The sequence below is a fragment of the Rhagoletis zephyria genome, unplaced genomic scaffold, assembly GCF_001687245.7.
Source record: "Rhagoletis zephyria isolate East Lansing unplaced genomic scaffold, Rhagoletis_zephyria_1.1 Rzeph_scaffold_06543, whole genome shotgun sequence".
In the NCBI taxonomy this organism is placed as follows: Eukaryota; Metazoa; Arthropoda; class Insecta; order Diptera; family Tephritidae; genus Rhagoletis; species Rhagoletis zephyria.
This window is the reverse complement of record NW_016163626.1, coordinates 3,884-16,750: the sequence shown is the minus strand read 5'-3', so window position 1 is coordinate 16,750 and position 12,867 is coordinate 3,884. Positions and strand designations below refer to the sequence as shown.

General features: G+C 31.4%; 1 protein-coding gene across 1 annotated transcript in view; it reads left to right on the top strand.

Annotated features, from left to right (window-relative positions):
- The window catches only part of LOC108373282 (discoidin domain-containing receptor 2-like), a 28,932-nt gene extending 16,501 nt beyond the window's left edge, over nt 1–12,431 (top strand). Inside the window, exons 3-4 of the mRNA XM_017629144.1 lie at nt 9,483–9,632; nt 12,109–12,431. Coding sequence (XP_017484633.1) covers nt 9,483–9,632; nt 12,109–12,270 — 312 coding nt within the window. The 3' untranslated portion in view covers nt 12,271–12,431. The remainder of the gene's footprint in view (nt 1–9,482; nt 9,633–12,108) is intronic.
- Nucleotides 12,432–12,867: the final 436 nt, after the last annotated feature.

Genomic DNA, 12,867 nt, shown 5'->3' with positions numbered 1-12,867 from the left:
TGTACAACTTATTAGTAAATGCGTGGATAGTAGCTCTGCTTTTTCTTCCCACTCTTCCAAACAAAAATTCTTCCATATCCCGCTTTTAGCGCCTGAAGGCACAACCAGTGAAATCTCCAGTCCGCTTCGATCCGTTCGTAAAAACATTTACTGGCCATAGGGCCAATTGTTGCATCTCTTTAATTCATTTCCTGAGGAGGGGTAAGTTATAAAGGAACCGCTAGTCGCCACTTTTATTCAACTTATTTGATATGTTAATTTAGTTACTAAATTATGTGTGTCGTTGTGTTGAACAGGCTTCACTCCTTGATTATAGGTAAGAGGGTTGCCACCTGTTTCAAAACAAGTTCAAATTAAATTATTTCAATTAGAAAATTTTAATATTTTTCAAGTGAAAATGGTTGGGGTTCGAAAATATCTTGGAGAGGGTTGCCACCTGTTTACAAAATCAAATTCAATGTATGCAATGGGTTAAACAAATTATGTACTACAATATGGATATCAATCAAAATGTGTTTGTAAAAAACTTAATTTCTAAACTACATGTAGGAAGGTTGCCAACTATTTTAAAAATTAAATTCAACTTCAATGTAGAGAATTAGTTAATGTAAATATCTATCATAATATGGGTGTCAGTCGAAAAAGTTTTAACCAGGTTTTGTCTTAAAATATGTTGAACAGCGTTGCCAGCTGTTTGAAAAGTCGAATTGAATTGAAGTATTCAAAAGTTGTTTGAAATATGTATTTAAATATGCACTTTACAAAGGGAGTGGTAAAAAATCCTCTAATTGAAGATTTAGAATATTAAAAAGTATTGCCACCTGTTTAAAAACTTAAACTTAAATTATTTAACAAATTAATGGAAATACATATGAAAAGATGGGCGTCGAACTAAACGGGTTTAAAAATCTTTATTTCTGAACTTTATTTAAGAGGGTTGCCACGTATTTAAAAGTGAAATTCAACTTGATTCGTCAGGAAATTGGAAGAAAGTATCGCAAAGTAAGGCGCAATAGATTAATTTATTTCTTCACTTATTTTATTTTTGTTATTTATGGCCTTAAAACTTTTATATTCAACAATTTTATTGAGCTTGAGGCCGTTTTTNATGAATTTTTTTTTTTTTTTTTTGAAAAAAAACACAATTTACATTTTTTGGTAGAAGTTATAGCGATTTCGGAGATCACCACATCTCCTCATCAAACTTCTTCAACTGGGATTCGATCCAACGACCCCAGCCACCATAGCCATCAGTCTACTTACTGAGCTAAGTTCGCCACGTAAACTGTTGTTGCTTTTTCAACTTTTTCATTTGTTAAGCCACTACAATCAAGTCGAAGTAGTGACAGATGGCGCTGGTCAAATAACTCCTCCAGATTGTGGTTATACAACTCGAATAGGCCTTTAAAGTGGTCACATTTGCAATGAATTGTGTGCTTAAAGATGTCATGGATACGTACGAGTATGCCTTCATATAGCTTCTACAATGTTGCGAAATTTAAATCTTTGGGCAACCTTTAATCTATCGGTACCTCTTTCAAAACCAGCGAATGAGAAATCTCTGCCCAACCCCAGCCATAGATGCATTGCTGCTGACTTTCAAAACCTTTTCACTTCCATTGACAAAACACAAAAAATGTCCATCCTTACTTGCCTTCTTACAATTTCTACTACAATGCAGCCGCCTCCCAGGCTACACCACTTAAAGCCTTAACCCTTTTCGCCAATTTTAATTTCAAGCGCACTACCATGAATATTACACGGGCGCTGAACTTACACGCAACAACAAAAAAAAAGATGCCAAAGCAAACGAAATGACAGATAAACGTATTTTTCTGTAAAGATGCACTTATACACAAACTATATTTTGCCCAAAGCCGGCAAATAATAAAAAGCGCAAATAACTAGCAGTGCAAAGCAGCGCTGAGCTGAGCTGAGCTGAAATGAAATGAAACGAAATCAACTGAGGAGGACTTTTTTAAGCCACCCGCGCTAAGTGAGAATTACTTTAGCGTAAATTTACAGCCATAAATGTGTGTACGTAAGTACACGTGGGGGAGAGGGCGTAGATGAGTCTTATTTTCGAGTACATAGCAGGGATGAAAAAGTAGGTACAATTGTACCTTTTTCCAACGTTTGATGACTTGAAGGTACATTAGGTACAGTCACAAGATTTTAGGTACAATCATCTTTTGATCAGATGCATTTTTAGTTTTTTTTCTTTTTCCTTTACCGTGCTAGTATATATATTTAAAATAAATAAATAAAATATATTTACTTGTAGGCACGGGAGAAGCTTCGCTTTCATTTTGAAGAATGAACAATTCTAAAGAAAAGTGGTCAAAAGGAACAAATTAAAAAAGTCATATTATGTATTATCTTAAATATTTTACATTGCATTTAGAGCAGTCACTACGAAAAATTAACGCTTCACTTAGCTATCCTCAAATTCGTAATTTTTTATATTAATTTTAACGCTTATTTTCACTAAGTCAAATTCAATGGCATTTGCGGTCAAATGAGTGAAAACAAATTGTCAAATGGGACTAGAAAATGGTCTTTTGATTGATTTAGATCAGAATAGAATAGGCCTTCAGGCGTGTACATGCGCTGCTAAAGCGGTTATTTGTAAGTTTTTAGCCCATAATATCATCGATAAAGGTAGGGATAAAGGAAAGAAAGTTTTGTCAAAATATATCGACAAATTTTGTTGTCAAAATATGACATAATGAAAACCAGCCTTTATTCGCCCAGTGTCTGTACTCTAAAAAATCTGTTTAAAAATGCGACTATAAATCGAGTATATTTTTGTTTATTTTTAAATTTTTTGGTTAAATTTACACGATGAATATGTATTTTTCTCGTTTACACATTTTCGTGTGCAAAAATCCTTTTTGTTAGCGGCTTTACACAATTCTATGGGTGAAATCAAACAGCAGATTTGTATTTTGTACCTTGTACACACTTTCGTAGTAAATTTACGCACACCATTTAAACAAACTATCCATTGCATAATCGAGCATGTAATTTCGCGAATAATAAGGTAGGAAATCAGTAACCTACCTTTTAGCTAGGAAATTTACACAATTTTTTTAGAGAGTAGGATGACTTAAAATTGCATATTTTCTTTAGATGAGAACTATTGACTCATATTCGCTTTTTAATTTCTGGAAATATATTTAAAATGCTTTCGAAGTTATTTACGGCAATTTGCTGCACATATTAAAAGGAATCGGATAAATTAGCAGACTTTTGTTGTTGTGAAAAGCTGGATAAAGAAGTATACTTCGCAAAGTGCGTTTTTTGTCTTTTTCGCCAATATTTTTCAGTAGCCAAAATTAGATAAAAACAACGCGTTAAAATAAAAACCGAATCATGTTTAAAGTACATCCATCTTTCGTATTCATGTTTTGTATAAAATTTATAAAAAAAACTACAAATTAATGATGTAACTTTTTTTAGGTACAATCTGTCTCATTTAGGTACATTTATTTTATGATATTAGGTACAATCTGAAATTTCCATTTTTCATCCCTGGTACACAGTGGCGCACCAGAACTTGCGCGCTCGTATTTTCACATTTTCGCCTAATCCGTGCGCCAGGCGTATAAATTTTCATTTAGCGCGTATTTTCCACACGAAATCGTACGGATGGGATTTAGAAAATTTTCACCATTGCGCTCCGACAATTTTCTCTTCCCCTTCTTTTGTGTGTGTGTGTGTATTTTTTTTTACTATTTTATGTATAGCAGTGAAATTTTCGGGCATTTCTTATTTTACTTTTTATTTTTAATTTTTTTTCTCCAACCATTTTTTTGCCTGAATAGTAGCATTTTGATTTTTTTTTTTCATATTTTGAAGAACGAATTTTCAGTTAGTTTAGTAAGCGCTTTTAAGTACTTTTTCCAGTCAATTCAGTTGGCATTTAATTTGGGTACTCTAGCAGTGAATATGTGTGTGTGCGCGATTGTCTGTCTGCGCCGCATACTTTTTTGATAGTAACTTTCTGTGAAATGTACAAATTGGCCGTAAAAGTGCGGTTTAGAGGCACTTTTCGCTCATTCGCTTCAATGTTTTTTTTTTTTTTGTAATATTAACATCTTCCGCTTCTGCTGTCGTATTTTTTCTCTTCCTCCTTTTTTCACTTTGTTCCGCGCTACAGTGCATCACTTGCATTATGAAAGGAGTAAAATAGTGCCTGCTGCGGCTGGCAGCAAACACTCATATCTCCTTTTTGAATAGAAAACTGATTGTGTGGCACAAACTGAAATACATACATACATACATACAAAGTACATAAAAACAAGCCAAATAAGTGAGGGAGCAATGACTGAAATGAATAGAAAGCAATGACTGCGTGAATGAGCGAGTGAATGAATGAATGACTCGTCTAAATCGCTTGAATTGTATGCGAACGAGTATGGCCAAAAGCGTCGGTCGGATTAAGTTGCCCACAAACACAAAAACGGCAATGAAATGTTTGTGGATTTTAGCAAAAATGAGAAATTTAAATAACGGCGCAATTGCAACAAAAAGCAGCAAGAAGGCAATGAAATGAATGCTTAATAGCTACGAGGATACTTTGTATTTTGGGCACCTCACAAAAACAGTTTAATTTCGGCAAATGCTGGAGCTTTAAGCTGCATGTAAATATTTGAGTTAAAGTTATGTTGTAATTAATTATGAATTTTAGATGAAAATTATTTTATAATCTGAGCCTTCGAAGTCGAGTTTAGTTCAAATTTTTTAATATAGAATTTACTAATTTTTGCTTGATACTTTTTCAGGCATTCAGAAAAAAGATAGTTTATATTTACATGTACTTTTGAGGTTCCTGAAAAGTGCCAGAAAGTCATGAAAATATCCGAAAAATAATCCCACAAAGTCCCGAAAAAATCCGACAGAATCTAAAGGTTCCAAAAAGACCCAAATGATTCCACAAAAATACAAAAAATAAAGCATGAAGTACCGAACAAAATTCAGAAGAGTGCCGAAAAAATTTCAAAAGTTCTTGATAAATCTACAAACACGAGCTCCCGAAAAAATCCGGAATAAGCCCGAAAAATCAAAGAAAACCACCCAAACCATAAAAATGCAGAAATTGCCGAAAAATGCCAAAAACTCCCGTTTAACTCGGAACGGTTATCAGAAATTGCCCATAAGTCGCGGAAGATACTACGAAAAAAAAAATCCGGCAAAATCCCAAAAAAAATATTCTAAATTTTATTTAAAAATAAATCACGAAGTCTCGAAAANAGAAGATACTACGAAAAAAAAATCCGGCAAAATCCCAAAAAAATATTCTAAATTTTATTTAAAAATAAATCACGAAGTCTCGAAAAAACCTCCAAACCAAAAATGCATGAATAAGCATGAAAGTGCTGATAAGCCATAAAAGATTTCGCAAAAATTCGAAAGAGCCCCAAAAATCCTAAACATTTTCAAAAGATCCCGAAAAGTAACGTCTCGAAAAAGTCCATAAATGTCCAAAAAATCTTAAAAATTTCCGGTAGCGCTTAAAAGTTCATGAGAAAATCTTGAGAAATCTCGAAAAAATCCGAAAAAAACCAGCAAAAAACTAGGTCCCGAAGAAATTCATAAAAGGTCAGAAAAACTCCAATAAAGTCCTTTAGTATACAAAACGTCTCACAAACAGTCGCACAAAACATCCCAAGAGATCCCGATTAATCCAGAAAAGTCGCTATAAACTCTTGAAAACTTTCGAAAAACCCCTGAAAAATCATAAAATCAAAAGTCCCGAGAAATTCAAGAAATTCGCAAAAAAAGAGCCAAAAGTTCGCAGTAAAAGCCATGATAAAGTACCAATTAGCCGCAAAATATCCCCCAAAAATCTGAGAATAATCCGAAAAGTTTCAAAAGATCCCGAAAAATAAAACAAAAAGCCTAAAAAATATCCATGAAGGCCACGAAAAACTGAAAAAATGTTCACAAGATCTCGAAAAATAAATATCGAAGGCCCAAATAATCTATAAAAGTCTCTACAAATCCGAAATTTCTCAAACGGTCGCGAGAAATTCTTGACAAGCCTCAAAAGTACTCGAAAGAGTACTAACATTTTGTTGTTTCTCAGAGAAAAAACTTAAAACATTGTTAGAAGAGATTTCTTGTATCTAATCAATTACTTTGTTGAATGTTTCGAGACTTTTGAAAATATAAGCCATTAAGATCAAAAGCGTTACCAGAAAAACTACTACTTTATGTCCTCAAACTTCATCAAATTTTTTTAGATCGAAAATTTGTTTGCCTTGAAAACTGATAAATTTTGAAACTTATTTATATAAATTGATAAACTCACTAAGTTATAACTGGTCAAATTAAACCAGAGACCGTACCGGTTATGTATTTTATAATAAAAGTAAAAAAATTTAAGTTTTTTTTTACTTTTATCATTTTGAGCAAATTGTAACCACTATTTCTGCTTTTTATTTTTTTAAGGCAAAAATAAAAGCTTAAGTTTGCCTTTTATTTTTTTGAGCAGAAAGTAATCGGTAATTGTTGACTTTTATTTTCATTTTTTCAGGCAAAACTAAAATTCAAAGTTAAAAATCAAGTATTCCAGAGCTGTGTATATTCGAGTGTGATANCAAATTTGTTTGCCTTGAAAACTGATAAATTTTGAAACTTATTTATATAAATTGATAAACTCACTAAGTTATAGCTGGTCAAATTAAACCAGAGACCGTACCGGTTATGTATTTTATAATAAAAGTAAAAAAATTTAAGTTATTTTTTGACTTTTATCATTTTGAGCAAATTGTAACGACTATTTCTGCTTTTTATTTTTTTAAGGCAAAAATAAAAGTTTAAGTTGCCTTTTATTTTTTTGAGCAGAAAATAATCGGTAATTGTTGACTTTTATTTTCATTTTTTCAGGCAAAACTAAAAGTCAAAGTTAAAAATCAAGTATTCCAGAGCTGTGTATATTCGAGTGTGATAGTTTTGAAGCTCCTACATGGACTTTAATAACCCCTATACCCAAATACCAGGGTTAGTTCAAATCTATATACATATGTATGTATACACACAATACATGAAGGGAGTTTTTATTAACGGCATCAGATCTGCACCGATTATTCGATTTTCAAAACTGAGGCGCCAAATTAAAGGGCTTATCCACCAGATGTATATACCAGCAGGTGGCAACCCTATTTAAAAAACTGAGATCTTCTTGCACATCTACAGGCCCTTCTGTTTGCCACCTCTTCTGTTTTAATACAACGAACGGTGTAAGTCTTCTATTTTAGAAGCAGGTGGCAACCCTATTCAAAAAACTGAAACCTTCTTGCACATCTACAGGCACAGCCCTTCTATTTGGTACCTCTCCTGTTTTAATACAACGAACAGTGCAGATTTTATAATTCAAACAAAGGTGGCAACCCTATTCAAAAAACTGAAACCTTCTTGCACAGCTACAGGCACAGCCCTTCTATTTGGTACCTCTCCTGTTTTAATACAACTAACAGTGCAGATTTTATAATTCAAACAAAGGTGGCAACCCTATTCAAAAAACTGAAACCTTCTTGCACAGCTACAGGCACAGCCCTTCTATTTGGTACCTCTCCTGTTTTAATACAACTAACAGTGCAGATTTTATAATTCAAACAAAGGTGGCAACCCTATTCAAAAAACTGAAACCTTCTTGCACAGCTACAGGCACAGCCCTTCTATTTGGTACCTCTCCTGTTTTAATACAACTAACAGTGCAGATTTTATAATTCAAACAAAGGTGGCAACCCTATTCAAAAAACTGAAACCTTCTTGCACAGCTACAGGCACAGCCCTTCTATTTGGTACCTCTCCTGTTTTAATACAACTAACAGTGCAGATTTTATAATTCAAACAAAGGTGGCAACCCTATTCAAAAAAGTCATGCCTTGTGGTATATACATCTGGTGACTAAGCCCTTTAATTTGGCGCCTCAGTTTTGAAAATCGAATAATCGGTGCAGATCTAATGCCGTTAACGAAAACTCCCTTCATGTATTGTATGTATACATATGTATATAGACTTGAACTAACCCTGGTATTTTGGTATTTGGGTATAGGGGTTATTAAAGTCCAAGTAGGAGTAGGAATATACACAGCTCTGGAATACTTGATTTTTAACTTTGACTTTTATTTTNCTTGAACTAACCCTGGTATTTTGGTATTTGGGTATAGGGGTTATTAAAGTCCAAGTAGGAGTAGGAATATACACAGCTCTGGAATACTTGATTTTTAACTTTGACTTTTATTTTTGCCTGAAAAAATAAAAGTCGACAATTACCGATTATTTTCTGCTCAAAAAAATAAAAGGCAAATTTTAACTTTTATTTGTGCCTTAAAAAAATAAAAAGCAGAAATAATCCTTATTATTTGATCAAAATGATAAANCTTCAAAACTATCAAATTCGAATATAACACAGCTCTGGAATACTTGATTTTTAACTTTGACTTTTATTTTTGCCTGAAAAAATAAATGTCGACAATTACCGATTATTTTCTGCTCAAAAAAATAAAAGGCAAATTTTAACTTTTATTTGTGCCTTAAAAAAATAAAAAGCAGAAATAATCCTTATTATTTGATCAAAATGATAAAAGTCATATTTTTAAAAGTCATGGAGGAATCAAAATCTACAATGAGAGACGAGTCTAACGGTAGCTTTGAAAAAGCTATAACATAATTTTTTCACTATGCCTTTTTGATATCAAAAATTTTTAAATAACTTTTATTTTCAGTCTCTGAATTAAACATATTGTCTAATTTTTAGGATGTAGAAAAAATAATAATTTTCAAACCCAGGTACCGACCCCAAAACTATCTTTTGTTTTAATTTGGAAATTTGTATCTAACATTCTATGCCAGCACCAGTATAAGAACTAACTTTCGTTGATTGATACCACGCTCTCGGCTCAGTCAGAAATTGAAATTCACAATACTATGTACTTATATGAAAAATGTGCTCACTTATAAAAGCTGCTTAAGTAATGTCAAAATAATCTTATTTTTGGTAATATTAATTTACACAAAATTCGCCTGTCAATCATTTCAGATGACTTCTACAAACAGCGCATTTGCAAAAACAACAAAATACTACGGATAACAAGATACAGATTTAACTGCAGGCGAATTCAGTTGAAATCGCATCTGTGCAAAAATTTGTGCATTCGTGCATTTAAGTGAAATTGTAAATGTCTGAGTTGCAAGTGAAACAGCCAATTATGTATTATCTCTGATGTAATTTACTGGAGACACAGGTTTAAGCAAAACATAATCAAAACTTCATTAAATTATGAAAATGTGAGATAACTAGGTTAATAATTGCAACTAATTTATTGAAACGAATACAATTTTTTCTAGAAAATCTGCTGAAAAACTATATTAAATTATATTTATGTATGTATGAATGTACTATACGTATAATAATGCTGTGAAAATACTGCGACTATGAAAATTTAATTACTATTTTCTATTTTCCTTAGGGTAAATTCACATCAAAATCGGATGTTTGGTCTTTTGCCGTAACGCTGTGGGAGATATTAACTTTTGCGCGCGAACAACCCTACGAACATTTGACAGATGAGAAGGTCATCGAGAATATCGGACATATTTATGCGGATGATAAGTTGCATGTGAGTATTAGACATAGGAAAATTATGTACTAAATTTCTGCGTACATAAATATTTGAACGCTTGAAAGNCAGACCTAATAAAAATTATGTACTAAATTTCTGCGTACATAAATATTTGAACGCTTGAAAGTAACTGGACGAAAATTTTGGCCATTTAAATACTGGACATAGCATGTACATATTTGGTAATTTAAAAGCTACACAAATTTGTTGCCACTAATATATTGGACATTGGACATCATATTTTGGTCATTATGAAAGCTGGACATAAATTTTTTGGTAACATTAACGCTGGGCATAAATTTTTTTCACTTTATAATTGGACATAAATTTATGTTTATTTGAAACACTTTTTGGTAAGGTGAAATCTAGACATGAAATTTTGTTAAAAGCTGAACATAAACTTCTGGTTACCAAAAAACTGGACATAAATTTTGGTCAATAAAAACTGAACATATTATGTATATTTTTGGTCATTTAAAAGCTTCACAAAACTTTGTTGTCATTTAATATCTGGATAAAAATTTTTTAGCGTTTAATCTGGACATCATATTTTGGTCATTATAAAAGCTGGACATGAATTTTTGGTAACATTAAAACTGCACATACATTTTTTTCAGTTTAAAATTGGACATAAATTTATGTTTATTTGAAAACTTTTCATCAACATTTGGTCGCTCAAAAACTGGGAAGTACTTTTGGGTAACGTGAAATCTAGACATGAAATTTTGGTAAAAGCTAAAGATAAACTTTAGGTCAACAAAAAAGTGGGGATAAATTTGGTCATTATAAAAGCTGGACACCAATTTTTGGTAACATTAAAACTGCACATAAATTTTTGGTCACATAAAAATTTTACATAAACTTATGACATTTTGAAAATTATTCATAAACTTTTGGTCGTTCAAAAACTGGGCATCACTTTATGTTAGCATAAAATCTAGACATGAAAATTTGGTAAAAGCTGAACATAAACTTATGGTCAATGAAAAACTAGACATAAATTTTTGGAAAATAAAAAAATGGACCAAAAATTTCTGTCATTTACAAATTGGACACATATTTTTATTCTTATTTTGGTCAGTTGAGAACTGCACCAAAAAATAAAACACCGAACAAAAATTCATGGTCACTTAGAAACTGGACAAATTTGGTCATATAAAAGCTGGTTATATAAAGTGGACACTAAAAAGATGGGTAGAATCGTCTACCTACATACATTTTATAAGTGCTTATAAAATATAGACAAAAAAATAGGCGTACTACTATTGAATTGTAAAAAGTGTGCATAAAAAACTTAACAGTAAAAGTGGACATATGTGTCTTCTATATTTTTTTATACATCTTTCAAAAGATTATGTACAATTGTCAACGTCAGTTTTATTTCTTCAGTTGCTAATGATTTCTGCCCACCTTTTACATGGCCAAAAATTAGTGTTCAAGTTTAAATGACCACACACTTATTTTCAACTTTTAAAAGACTAAAAATTTATTTTCAATTTTTAAGAGACTAAAATTTTTTTTTAATATTTAGAAACTAAAAATTTATTTTTAATTTTTTGAGAGCTAAAAATTTATGGCCAATTTTAAGTTACGAAAAATGTATGTCCATTTTTTTAATTACCGAGAAATAATGTCCAATTCTTTAGTTATTAAAGCATTAAGTCGAATTTTTAAATAGTCAAAAATGTATGTCCCCTTTTTAAATTACCAAAAATTTAAGCCTCGTTTACCAGTTAGTACTAAATATTGAATAACCAGTTTTTAAATTATTAAAATTTTTTGTCCAATTTTTAAACAACTACAAATTCATGTTCGAATTTCACATGGGTTGAAATTTATGATCAATTCTTAGATTACCTAAACTATATGTATGGGTTTTTTATTACAAAGCTCTAAAAATTTATGTCTAGTTTTGTAATTATCAAAAAGCTATGTCCAGCCTTTAAATGGCCACAAATATACATAGGTCTAGTTTTCAAATGACCAAACATTTTTTTCAAACTTTTTATTGCTCTAAAAATTTATCTCCAGGTTGTTAGCTATCAAAAAATTATATTTGGTTTTTTAATTCTCAATTTTTAAATAACCAAATATTTATGTCTAGCTTTTAATGTTCTAAAAATAATTATGTCTGTAAAATTAATTATGTCTGTAAAAATAATCTCTGTAAAAAAAATTATGTCTGGTTTTAGCAAACAAAAATATGCCCAATTTTTAAATTTCTAAATATATGTCTTGTTTTTAGTTGCCAAAAAATTATGTCTAGTTTTTTAATTAACAAATATTTATGTCTAGTTTTTAATTATCAAAAAAAGTATGTCCACGTTTTCAACTATCCAAAAACTTTGTCTAATATATAAAGCTTTCATATGCAATAAAATATTTCATAGCATTATACAAAACTTAAAATGTCACTCAGCCATCAAAAGCCCACTTATGGAAGTAAATAATTTTTATCTCTTCATTCTCATAGGAGCTGCTGCCGATGCCGCTGAATTGCCCGCGTGAAATCTATGATTTAATGTGCGAATGCTGGCAGCGAAACGAATCGAGTCGACCAAATTTCCGCGAGATACATCTATTCCTGCAACGGAAGAATTTAGGCTTCAAGCCCAACAATGCAATGCATTACTAAAATTTGCACAAAAAAAGATAGAAATATTTTGTAAACCAAAACCAACGATTTTGCAAAAAATCTCGAAAACATGGTAAGCTACACAAAAGATGTGCATAAATCATAAAAAAAAAGAAATTCATAAAACACCGCTTGAATGGCAGTGAAACCGTAGCATTTTTATGTAAAGAAAAAAATATTATGAGCAAAGCAAAACCTGGCGAATTTACTACTTAAATAAACGTATGTATGTATGTAAGTGACAAATGACTAGTGACTAATGACAACTTACAGCTGGGCGTGAAGAGTTATGCTGTAAGAAATTATCATTTCACTCAGTAACTGTAGTTAAGTACTTACTTCGTAGAAATGTAATAATAAATAAGTAATTGTGGTGTAATTCTGTAGCTGTTAAGCGAGGCAAAACAAAATATATTTTCTGATGGAAAAGGTAAAGCAAACTGTTTGTATGACGTGTGGAAATCTCTTATAATGTTTAAGGCTAAATTTAAGCTACGAAAGAATAAAAAAAAAATTGTAAATTTCTCTCAATGGCCTGTTTGAGGCCTCAAAGCGAATACACATCATTAGCATTTTTAGTAATAATATAAGGATATA